At 39.2% G+C, this 13128-nt stretch overlaps 1 protein-coding gene across 2 annotated transcripts in view; it reads right to left on the bottom strand.

Annotated features, from left to right (window-relative positions):
* The window catches only part of EIF5B (eukaryotic translation initiation factor 5B), a 100006-nt gene that overhangs the window by 28076 nt on the left and 58802 nt on the right, over positions 1-13128 (bottom strand). The window contains exons 10-11 of one of the 2 annotated variants that reach the window (XM_044918807.1): positions 10279-10281; positions 6714-7000 (exon numbers count right to left, since the gene is read on the bottom strand). In XM_044918807.1, coding sequence (XP_044774742.1) covers positions 6714-7000; positions 10279-10281 — 290 coding nt within the window. The remainder of the gene's footprint in view (positions 1-6713; positions 7001-10278; positions 10282-13128) is intronic. The other variant, XM_021701186.2, reaches the window with a different exon arrangement.

Genomic DNA, 13128 nt, shown 5'->3' with positions numbered 1-13128 from the left:
AGGATTTGATTATGGTTGAAAATGGCCTTTTTCTCTCACACTTGGTGTAGCATTAAAATTTTCTGGAGGGCAATGCAGTATAGACTTTAACTCAGAAATTCTACCTGTAAGTATCTGTCCTGAAGCAATGACATAAGCATACAGAAATGCATGTGTACAGCAGTGTTCGTTCACTGCAGTACTGTAACAGCAAAAATTAGTAACCACTTAATCATCTGTAGCTGGGATTTCTTAATGAATATTTCCTCAATCCCAGGGCTGAAAACTATCTGGTTGCATAGAATCACTTAGATACCCCTATCCACAATGGAGATTCTTACTGAGGAAGTCTGGTATGGATTTTAGAAAATTATACGTAGCAAGGTTTTGGAACCATGAAATTTGTTATGGACTTAATTTTCTCTCTCCCAAATTCATACACTGAATCCCTAACTCCCAATGTGACTGTATTTGGAGATAGGGCCTTTGAGGAGGTAATTAAAGTTAAATGGGCAGGCCCTAATCCAATAGGACAGATGTCCTTACAAGAGGAGAAATAAGAAAAATCTCTCTCTGGGCATGCATGGAGTAAAGGCCATATGAAGACTCAGTGAGAAAGCAGCCATCTGCCACCAAGAAGAGAGCTCTCACCAGGAAACAACCCTGCTGACGCTTTCATCTTGAACTTTTAGCCTCAATAGCTATCAGAAAATAAATCTCTATTGTTTAAGGCACTCAGTCTGAGGAGATCAAAAAGATAGAAAACCTTTCACTAGTTTGACCGGGGGCGGGGGGGGGGGGGAGCCACAGATCACCAAAATTAGAATCAAAAGAGACACCACTACTAACCTTACAGAAATGTAAAGGATTATAAAAGGATACCATAACTCTGAGAAACAAACTGAGGATTTTCGAGGGGAGGAGGAGGGGGATGGGTTAGCCCGGTAATGGGTATTAAGGAGGGCACATATTGCATGGAGCACTGGGTGTTATATGCAAACAATGAATTGTGGAACACTACATCAAAAACTAATGATGTACTGTATGGTGACTAACATAAAATAATAAAATAAAAAAAAGATACCATAAACTTTATACTCACAACTTAGATGAAACACAATAGGTTAGAAAGACAAAAATTACTGACAATGACTCAAGATGAAAAAGAAAATATGACAAAGAGATAACAATATAACAAGTAAAGAAACTGTATTAGAAATTTATAAGTATTCGAAAGACAAAAGCTTTGTTAGTTATTTTGCCAAACACTTAAAACCGGAAAAACAATCTTTCAAAACCTCTTGCAGGGGCGCCTGGGTGGCTCAGTCGTTAAGCGTCTGCCTTCGGCTCAGGTCATGATCTCAGGGTCCTGGGATCGAGCCCCGCATCGGGCTCCCTGCTCGGCAGGAGACCTGCTTCTCCCTCTCCCACTCCCCCTGCTTGTGTTCCCTCTCTCGCTGTGTCTCTGTCAAATAAATAAATAAAATCTTCAAAAAAAAAAAAAAAAAAAAAACCTCTTGCAGAAAAAAAGAGGAAGGAACACTTCGTGACTAAACCTAGGAAGCTAATTTTAAACTGACACCAAAGCCAGACAAACAAAACAAAAGAAAGTTACTGATCAATATCCTCATGGGTATAGATCACAAAAACCTCAACAAAATATTACAAACCAAATCTAGTAACATATACAGAGGATTATACCAGGATCAACTGGGATTTATTCTAGGAATGCAAGGTTGGGCTTAACATTTGAATACCAATACATCATACATTAATACAAAAAAAGAAAAAAGAATTTCAATACACCTAGAAAAGGCACCCATTTCCATTCATGATATGAACTTTCAACAAATTGAAAATGATAAAAGGCACTACAACACCACAGTTAACAGTGAAAATCTGAATGCTTTCTCCACAAAGATTGAAAACAAGGCAAGTACGTCTGCTCTTACCACTTCTACTCAATAATGTACTGTTCTAGCCAGGGAAATCAGGCAAAAAAAAAGAAATAAGCAGCAATGAGATTGGAAAGTAAGAATTAAAACTGTCTTTAATAGAGGACATAACAGTGATTATAAGAAATTCTAAGGAATCCATAAAAAATTATTAGAAAAATATTTCAATATAGTTAAAGGATATGAGATCTATAAAACTCAATTGTATTTCTTTATACTAGAAATGAAAAAATTTTTTTAATTTGTGAACCCATTTTCAATAGCATCAAAAACAATAAAATACCTAGTAATAAATTTAACAAAAGAATTACAAATCTTAAACTGGAAACTATGAGACACTACTGGAAGAAACTGTAGAAGATCCAAATGAATGGAGAATCAGCCTATTTCATAGACTGGAAGATTCAATATTATTAAAATAAATGATAATTCTCCATAAAGTTGATCTACAGATTCAACACAATCTCCATCTAAATCTGAGCAAGTTTTTTGCAGAAATTGACAAGGTGACCATAAAATTTATATGGAAAAGCAAGTGACCTAGAATAGCCAAAACAAACTTGAAAAAGAGTAACAACATTGTAGAACTTATATTTGCCTACCTCAAAACCTATTATAAAGCTATAGTAATGAAAACAGTATGGTACTGGCATAAGAACAGATAATACAGATGATGAAACAGAACGGAAAGTCTGAGATCAGATCAGAGATAGAGCTAAAGATACAGGAAACTAAAGGTAGAAATTTAGAAAAAAAAATGAGGACAAAATATTCATGACCTTGGGTCAGACAATGATTTCTTTAATACAACACTAGAAGCGTGCTCTATAAAAGCAAGTTTTGATAAAATGGATGTTAACAAAATTAAAAATTTATTCACTTCAAAAGAAACTTAAAAAAATGAAAAGAACTCTCACAACTCAATAAAAAGACAAATTACAAAATTTAAAAATCGATGAAAATTTGAATAGATGTTTCACCAATGAACATACAAGAATGGCCAAGAAGCACATTGAGAAATGCTCAACATCACAGAAATGCAAATCAAAATCACAGTAAGATATACTATTTCATATCCACTAGAATGACTATAATTGAAAAGACAGATGTTGACAAGTATTAGTGAAGATGCAGAGAAACTACTAAAACCCTCAACTGGTGGGAATCTATAACTGTGCCACTCTGGAAAATAGTTTAGCACTTTCTGAAAAAGTTACACAAAAATTTACCATATGATCCAGCAATCTCACTCTTAGGAATATATAAAAAAAAAAAAAAACGAAAACACATTTCCATACAAAGGATTATATGCAAATGTATATAGTAGTACCATTTACAATAGCCAAAAACTGGAAACAACTCAAATATCCTCTAATTAGTGATGAGATAATAAAATATGGTATACTTATAGAACACTATTTGGCAATAAAAATGAACAAAATTCTGATACAGCTATAACCAGAGTAAGTGAAATAAGATAGACATAAAAGACCACATAATATATGACTGAAATTTATAGCAGTCCCCTCCTTATCCAGGAGGTAATACATTCCAAGACCCTCAGTGGATGCCTGAAAATGCAGACAGTACAAAACGCTACATATACTATGCTTTCTCCTATACATATCTAAAATAAATTTAGGGATGCCTGGGTGGCTCAGTCGGTTAAGCATCCGACTCTTGATTTCAGTTCAGATCATGATCTCAGGGTTGTGAGATCAAGCCCTGCAGCGGACTCTGTGCTGGGCATGGAACCTGCTTAAGATTCTCTCTCCCTCTCCCTCTGCCCCACCCTCCTAAAAAAAAAAAAAAGTTAAATTGATAAATTAGGCACAGTGAGAGATTAACAATAACTAGTAATAAAAAAGAACAATGATAAGAATATACTGCAGAAAAGTTATGTGAGGGGCGCCTGGGTGGCTCAGTCGTTAAGCGCCTGCCTTTGACTCAGGTCATGATCCCAGGGTCCTGGGATCTAGCCCTGCATGGGGCTCCCTGCTCAGCAGGAAGCCTGCTTCTCCCTCTCCCACTCCCCCTGCTTGTGTTCCCTCTCTCACTATGTCTCTCTCTGTCAAATAAATAAATAGAATCCTTAAAAAAAAAAAAAAAAGCTACATGAATGTGATCTCAAAGTATCTTATTGTACTGTACTCACCATTCTTCTTGTGATGATGTGAGATTATAAAATGCCTATGTAATGAGATGAAGTTAGTGAATAATATAGTGTTAGGCTACAACTGACCTTCTGACAATACAAGAGAAGGAGGATCATCAGCTCCAGACTGCAGTTGACCATAGGTAGCTGAAACCATGGAAAGCAGAACTGTGGATGGGTGGACTGGGAGAGTGGGGGTGAGAACTGTTGTATATGTGGGGCTAGGAACAGGGAATGACTACAAATTGGGACAAGAAATCTTTTTGAGGTGATGAAAATAAAGTTGAGTTGTGATAACAGATGCACAACTCTACAAACTTACAAAATATCACTGAATTGTACACTTAGAACGCATCAATTCATTAGTACCTAAATCATATCCCAACAAAGCTGCTTAAAAATTTGCTGGGTGGGGCACCTGGGTGGCTCAGTTGGTTGAGCGACTGCCTTCGGCTCAGGTCATGATCCTGGAGTCCCAGGATCAAGTCCCACATCGGGCTCCCTGCTCGGCGGGGAGTCTGCTTCTCCCTCTGACCCTCCTCCCTCTCATGCTCTCTGTCTCTCATTCTCTCTGTCTCAAAAAAAAAAAAAAAAAATTTGCTGGGTGAAGAGGTCCAGAGCATACTGTTATGTGGAAAAAAAGAAAATATTGGGAAGCACGGGTGGGCTCAGTCAGTTAAGCGTCTGCCTTCAGCTCAGGTCATGAGCCCAAGGTCCTGGGATTGAGTCCCCCAATGGGCTCCTTGCTCAGCGGGGAGCCTCCTTCTCCCTCTGCCTGCCACTCCCCCTGCTTGTGCTCTCCCTTCTCTAATAAATAAGTAAATAAAATCCTTAAAATATATATATATCTAAAAAATTTATTATCTTAGTTTTAATTAAACATTTTAAAAAACTTGAAGCTCATGTACAGAACTATAACACAAGTCTGGGAAGTGAGATAATGGGGAAACTTCTTTCTGCATTATATCCATTGTTTTTATTTTTTTATAAATATTTTTATTTATTTATTTGACAGAGAGAGACACAGTGAGAGAGGGAACACAAGCAGGGGGAGTGGGGGAGGGAGAAGCAGGTTTCCTGCTGGGCAGGGAGCCCGATACGGGGCTCGATCCCAGGACCCTGGGATCATGACCTGAGCCAAAGGCAGATGCTCGAAGACTGAGCCACCCAGGTGCACCAATACCCCTTGTTTTTAAATCTTCAAACACATCACACATGGGTAGAGAGTAAGGGAGTTGGCTTGATTAGGTAGGTGCTGTGGGAAGCAGCAGTTACAACAGGGAAGAAGGGAGGGGAATGCCACTGGTATCTAGTGGGTGGAGGGCAAGGATGCTGCTTAACATCCTAAATGAAGAGGACTGTCCCACAACATAATTATATGGCCCAAAGATATCAATAGTGGCAGGGGTGAGAAATCCCAACTTACAACAATAGATTTTCTTAGTCCTTTAGAAATTCAGAAAATGTATCCCTTTTAATAGACTTTACAGAAGGATTAGGCAAACATTGATATTTAAAAATATATAGGTTATTTAAAAAAAAATCAATTAAAAAACTGAAAATTAGAATTCTAAATGAAAATATTTTTTAAAAAAAGAAAGCTAAAATCGTTTATAGCTTTGAAATACTTTAACATCCTTAAGCAAACCAGTTTTTAGTATATTATTTATACTAAGCTGACATAATTAAAGAAAACTCTCAAGTCTATTGCATTAAGTAGGAAAAATATAGTAAGCATGCTAGGTATGTACACTTTGCTAAATAGAAAGATGCCTCGGGGGCGCCTGGGTGGCTCAGTCGTTAAGCATCTGCCTTTGGCTCAGGTCATGATCCCAGAGTCGTGGGACCAAGCCCCACGTTGGGCTCCCTGCTCAGCGGGGAGCCTGCTTCTCCCTCTCCCACTCCCCCCTTGCTTGTGTTCCCTCTCTCGCTATCTCTGTCAAAAAATAAATGAAATAAAATCTTTAAAAAAAGATGCCTCATTAACCCACCAGATTTCAATAACTAGTCATCAGATGCCTCACAGTGACTAACTTAAAATACACAAGGCAAACACCAGTTTAACCCTTTAGGACTACAGGGTATATGCTCAGAGTATCTCTGCATACCCTTAAACAAACATTTAAAGAGCACATCAAAATTTGGAGAAAACAAACAAAAACAATAAAGCAGTATACCATTCTGACTTAGATGAGGGAGTAAGGTGCTTAGGTTAGATCAATGTCAAAGACCCAATGTCCAACCCAAGGTCATGAATATTTTGTCCTGTTTCCCCCCGCCCTAAATTTACACCTTTAGTTTCTTTTATCTTTAGCTCTATCTCTGATCTGTTTTAAGATAACTTTTATATATGATTTGGGGTCAGAGACTAAACTCATTTTTTACTAATTTAACTGGCATCATTGGTTGAAAAAGCTATCCTTTTCCCACTGAATTGCTTTGGCATCTTTGAAAAATCAACAGGTCAGGAATATAAGAATTTTTGGACTTTCAGTTCTGTTTCATCATCTGTATTATCTGTTCTTATGCCAGTACCACACTGTCTTTAGCTCAGAGAACAGTTCTAATGATCCCAGATGAGAAGCTGGGAGGAAAGGAGTACAGAGAAAGGGGAAAATAAATACCTCAATCCTCCGTTTGGCTTTGTCATAAGCCCTTTCTTCTTTAGTTCGATCATCATCAGAGTCGTATTCAGATTCTGAACTCATTTCTTTACTTGGTTTTTTATCTAACATTTTCCCTGCATCCTTCTCGTCGGACACCTTTTCATCTTCTTCATCACCTTCACTGCCTTCACTCTCTCCTTCCTCTTCCTCTTCCTCTTCACTCTCATCTTCTTCACTCTCTTCTTCCTCCTCCTCCTCTTCCTCCTCAGGATTTTCTTTTACTTCTATATGCACTGTGTTCTCTTCTTTCAGGAAAAAGAGATTTGAAAGTTAAAAATGGAGATTTCCATCAACATTATAGAGACCTTAAAGGGAAAAATACTACTAAGGGTGCACGAAGTATGGCAGTAATATTATAAAACATCATGAATGCTAAACTGTTTTCATGCATCATAAATGTAAAGTGTTGGTCACATACTTGCTACAATGCAGACTGCCATTTAACAGTAAAAACTTAATATGTTACTGATCCAGGCTATAAGACAGAACAAGAACTAAGGGGGGGGAACACAACACTTAAAATTTCTTTCAGTTGGGGTCATTTGCCAATTCTGCACTTGATCTCAGCCAAAAGCCTGAGAAGCAATGGCCATTTGGAGGAGGCAGCTTAAAGGTGAAGCAGTGCTTAGGGGTCCAGGCACTGGGTCTATTAAAGACTCAAGGGGACAAGGTGGAAAGACATTGGGTAAAATACTTATTGTGGAATGAAATCCCAAAGAACTGAACACTAGCAGTTAGAATGAATAGGTAATAAACAGGACCTCCCCATTACTGGCCAATCACCTCCAGATTCTATCAATTCTAAATCTAGAATAAGATGATTCAATATTGCTAGTTCATTCAGACTCCTGGTGGATGTACACATAAATTCTCTCTGGAGAAAGAAAAACACCATACCTGATGTCAAATTATTCCTAGTTTTACAAGTATACTATCCAGCACAATATATGAAAATAACAAGCGACGTGGAAAAATTATGTACATGATGGAAGACAGCAAGCCCCAAAATGAGGGATGCCTGGGGCGCTCAGTTGGTTGAACATCCAAAACTTGGTTTGGCTCAGGTCATGATCTAAGGGTCATGAGATTGAGCCCTGAGTTGGACTCTGTACTCAGGGGGAGTCTGCCTGAGATGCTCTCTGCCCCTCCCCCCTTACACTCCCTAAAATAAATAGTCTTTTAAAAAATTTGAAAAATGACTATGTTTCTAACATCTAGGGAGCAAAAGATTAAAAAGTTTAGAAAGTAGAAACCTATAAAAAATAGTTAAATGGAGTATCTAAAACTAGAAAATACTGGAAACAAAATTAAGAACCCAAAAGCTGGGTTTAACAGGGGAGTAGAAACAGCTTAAAGCTAGTGAACCAGAAGACAGATAAGAAACACTCTAGAATGAACCAAGGAGACTCAATTAGGTGGAAAGCATGAAAAGAAATGAAACACTGATATAGTAAGAAGACATATCATAGACATAACTAGAATCCCTGAGGAGAATAATGGCTCATAACACTGCAAAATCGATAAAAACATAAAACCATGCATTGATAAAACTCTATAGGCAGAATTAATAAAAGAAAATTGACCCTGGCCACATCATATTAAAACCGTTGAAAACCAAAGGCACATGAAAACTTTAGGTTGATATCTGACTTCTCAACAGAAACAATGAAAGGTAACACAACGGAATAATATCTTCAAAATGTTAAATAGAATTTCAGCAAAGAAGAGGAGGAACAAGATGGCGGAGGAGTAGGGACCTAAATTTCGTCTGGTCCCAGGAATTCAGCTAGATAGGGATCAAACCATTCTGAACACCTACGAACTCAACAGGAGATCGAAGAAAAGAATAGCAGCAACTCTCTGAACAGAAAAGGAACCACTGGGCGCCTGGGTGGCTCAGTTGGTTAAGCGACTGCCTTCGGCTCAGGTCACGATCCTGGAGTCCCGGGATCGAGTCCCGCATCGGGCTCCCTGCTCGGCAGGGAGTCTGCTTCTCCCTCTGACCTTCCTCCCTCTCATGCTCTCTGTCTCTCATTCTGTCAAATAAATAAATAAAATCTTTAAAAAAAAAAAAAAAGAAAAGGAACCACTTTCTGGAAGGTAGGATGTGTGGAGAAGTGAATCCAAGGTGATACAAGGGAAGACAGACAGCAGGGGAGGGGGCCTCCGTCAGCCACTACTGGCAAGTGATAGAGCAGCGGAGCACTAAATCGGAACTTTTAGAAGTCGGCTCCGCTGAGGGACGTCGCTCCAGTGGCTAAGTGGGGGGTGGAACCCTCGCTGGGACAGTGTGGTCTCAGGGCCCTCAGGATCACAGGAAGACTGGGGGTGCCTGAGTATGGCAGAGTTCCGAGGTATCGGAGCGGGGAAGCCGGCTGCAGAGACGGAGCCGAGGAGTGGGCTCTCAGCTCAGGGTTGCCATAAACCGTGATCCGCAGCACAGTCGGGCCACTGCTCCTCCAGCAGGGACCCAACAAGCGGCAGATCTGGGGAGACTCCCCTTCCTCCCCCAGGAGGAGCGACGCGGGAGCACACCGCAGGGATCTGCTGGGTTTAGAGACTCCACACAGGGTCGTGCCAGAGATAGAAACGCTTGGTCACAGGCCGTGTGAGCACGGAGTGGGGCCGGAGACCGGAGAGACGTAAGTGACTGACTGCTTTTCTCTGGGGGCGCACTGAGGGGTGGGGCCCGAGCTCTTGGGTCCTCCAGGGCGGAGACTGGAAGTCCACCATTTTCAGTCTCGTCCTCCAAAGCTGTACGGAAAGCTTGCAGGGAACAAAAGCTCCAGAGAGCAAACCCGAGCAGATTACTTAGCCCAGCCCCTGGCAAGGGCAGGGCAGTTCCGCCTCCAGAAAAGACATTTGAGAACCACTGCAACAGGACCCTCCCCCAGAAGATCAGCAAGAACAGCCAGCGAAGACCAAGTTCACTCACCGATCAATGAGAACAGCAGAACTCCAGCACTAGGGGAATACAGCACACAGAATTGATGGCTTTTTTTCCCATGATACATTAGTCTTTCAAAGTTAATTTTTTAATTTTTTTCTCTATTTTTTTTAATTTCTCTTTTTCCGTTTTTCAACAAACATCTTATCAATCCCTTTTTTTTTTTAAACCTTTTGAGAGTCATACTCTATCACTTCATTGTAGTTAACCTTATTTTTTGTGTATATATATATAAGTTGTTCTCTCTTTAAAATTTTGGGATACAGTATGTTTCTTCTAAGAGACCAAAATATACCCTAAATCTCTAGTGTATGGCTTTGTTCTAGTCTCCTGCCTGATCACATTCTCTCCCTTTTTTTTAATTAATTTCTCTTCTTTCTTTTTTTTTCTTTTAAAGATTTTATTTATTTGGGAGAGAGTGAGAGAGAGCATGAGAGGACAGAGGGTCAGAGCGAAAAGCAGATGCCCCGCTGAACTGGGAGCCGGATATGGGACGCTGGGATCATGACCTGAGCCGAAGGCAGTTGCTTCACCAACTGAGCCACCCAGGCGCCCTCTCTTCTTTCTTTCCTCAACCAACTTATCTTATCAAATCCTTTTATAAAATCTTCTATAATTTTCATCTTTACACTCATATTCCATCCCTTCATCGTATTTACCCTTATTTTTGTACATACATAAGATTTTCTTTCCTTAAAATTTTGGGAGGTAGTTTCTTCTAACAGACCAAAATATGCCCAAAATCTAGTGTGTGGCACTGATCTATTCATCAGCCTGATCATATTTCATCACTTTTTTTTTCTTTTTCTTTCCCTTTCTTTTCCCTAAATCTTGTGATTGGTTTAGTGTATATTTTTCTGGGATCATTGTTACCCTGTTAGCATTTTGTTCTCTCATTCATCTGTTCTCCTCTGGACAAAATGACAAGACAGAAAAACTCACCTCAAAAGAACAAGAGGCAGTCCTGGCTGCCAGGGACCTAATCAATACAGACATTAGTAGGATGTCGGAACTAGAGTTCAGAATGACGATTATAAAGATACTGTCTAGGCTTGAAAAAAGCATGGAAGATACTAGAGAAACCCTTTCTGGAGAAATAAAAGAACTAAAATCTAACCAAGTCTAAATCAAAAAGACTATTAACGAGGTGCAATCAAAAATGGAGGCTCTAACTCTAGGATAAATGAGGCAGAAGAGAGAATTAGTGACATAGAAGACAAAATGATGGAGAATAAAGAAGCTGAGAAAAAGAGATAAACAACTACTGGATCACAAGGGCAGAATTCGGGAAATAAGAGATACCATAAGACGAAACAATATTAGAATAACTGGGATCCCAGAAGAAGAAGGAGAGAGAGGGGCAGAAGGTATATTGGAGCAAATTATAGCAGAGACCTTCCCTAATTTGGGGAAGGAAACAGGCATCAAAATCCAGGAGGCACAGAGAACCCCCCTCAAAATCAATAAAAATAGGTCAATACCCTGACATCTAATAGTAAAACTTACGAGTCTCAGAGACAAAGAGAAAATTCTGAAAGCAGCTCGGGAGAAGAGATCTCTAACCTACAATGGTAGAAACATTAGATTGGCAACAGACCTATCCACAGAGACCTGGCAGGCCAGAAAGGACTGGCATGATATATTCAGAACACTAAATGAGAAAAATATGCAGCCAAGAATACTATATCCAGCTAGGATGTCATTGAAAATAGAAGGAGAGGTAAAAAGCTTCCAGGAAAAACAAAAACTAAAGGAATTTGCAAACACGAAACCAGCCCTACAAAAAAATATTGAAAGGGGTCCTCTAAGCAAAGAGAGAGCCTAAAAGTAACAGAGACCAGAAATGAACAGAGACAATATACAGTAACAGTCATCTTACAGGCAATTCAATGTCACTAAATTCATATCTTTCAATAGTTACCCTGAATGTAGATGGGCTAAATGCCCCAATCAAAAGAAACAGGGTATCATGATTGGATTAAAAAAACAAACAAGAACCATCAAATGCTGTCTGCAAGAGACTCATTTTAGACCCAAAGACACCCCCAGATTGAAAGTGAGGGGGTGGAAAACCATTTACCATGCTAATGCACACCAAAAGAAAGCTGGGGTGGCAAGCCTTCTATCAGACAAATTAGATTTTAAACCAAAGACTGTAATAAGAGATGAGGAAGGACACTATGTCATACTTAAAGGGTCAATCCAACAAGAAGATCTAACAATTGTAAATATCTATGCCCTAACATGGGAGCAGCCAATTATATAAGGCAATTAATAACAAAAGCAAAGAAACACATCGACAACAATACAATAATAGTAGGGGACTTAAACACGACCCTCACTGAAATGGACAGATCATCTAAGCAAAAGATCAACAAGGAAATAAAGGCTTTAAATGTCACACTGGACCAGATGGATTTCACAGATATATTCAGAACATTCCATCCCAAAGCAACAGAATATACATTCTTCTCTAGTGCCCATGGAACATTCTCCAGAATAGATCACATCCTGGGTCACAAATCAGGTCTCAACCGGTACAGAAAGATTGGGATCATTCCCTGCCTATTTTCAGACCACAATGCTTTGAAACTAGAACTCAATCACAAGAGGAAAGTCAGAAAGAACTCATATCCATGGAGGCTAAAGAGCATCCTACTAAAGAATGAATGGGTCAACCAGGAAATTAAAGAAGAATTAAAAAAAATTCACAGAAACAAATGAAAATGAAAACACAACTGTTCAAAATCTTTGGGATGCAGCAAAGGCGGTCCTAAGAGGAAACTATATAGCAATACAAGCCTTTCTCAAGAAACAAGAAAGGTCTCAAATACACAACCTAATCCTTCACCTAAAGGAACTGGAGAAAGAACAGCAAATAAAGCCTAAACTCAGCAGGCAAAGAGAAATAATAAAGATCAGAGCAGAAACCAATGAAATAGAAACCAAAAGAACAGTAGAACAGATCAACGAAACTAGGAGCTGGTTCTTTGAAAGAATTAATAAGATTGATAAACCCTTGGCCAGACTTACCAAAAAGAAAAGAGAAAGGACCCAAATAAATAAAATCATGAATGAAAGAGGAGAGATCACAACCAACACCGAAGAAATACAAACAATTATAAGAACATATTATGAGCAATTATATGTCAGCAACTTAGATCATATGGAAGAAATGAATGCATTCCTAGAGACAATACCAAAACTGAAGCAGGAAGAAATAGAAAACCTGAACAGACCCATAACCAGTAATGAAATTGAAGCAGTCATCAAAAATCTCCCAACAAACAAGAGCCCAGGGCCAGATGGCTTCCCAGGGGAATTCTACCAAACATTTCAAGAAGAATTAATACCTATTCTGAAACTGTTCCAAAAAATAGAAATGGAAGGAAAACTTCCAAACTCATTTCATGAGGCCAGCATTAC

This window comes from Neomonachus schauinslandi, chromosome 10 (genome assembly GCF_002201575.2).
Source record: "Neomonachus schauinslandi chromosome 10, ASM220157v2, whole genome shotgun sequence".
In the NCBI taxonomy this organism is placed as follows: domain Eukaryota; kingdom Metazoa; phylum Chordata; class Mammalia; order Carnivora; family Phocidae; genus Neomonachus; species Neomonachus schauinslandi.
The sequence above is the reverse complement of the archived record's forward strand: the minus strand, read 5'-3'. Positions and strand labels throughout refer to the sequence as shown.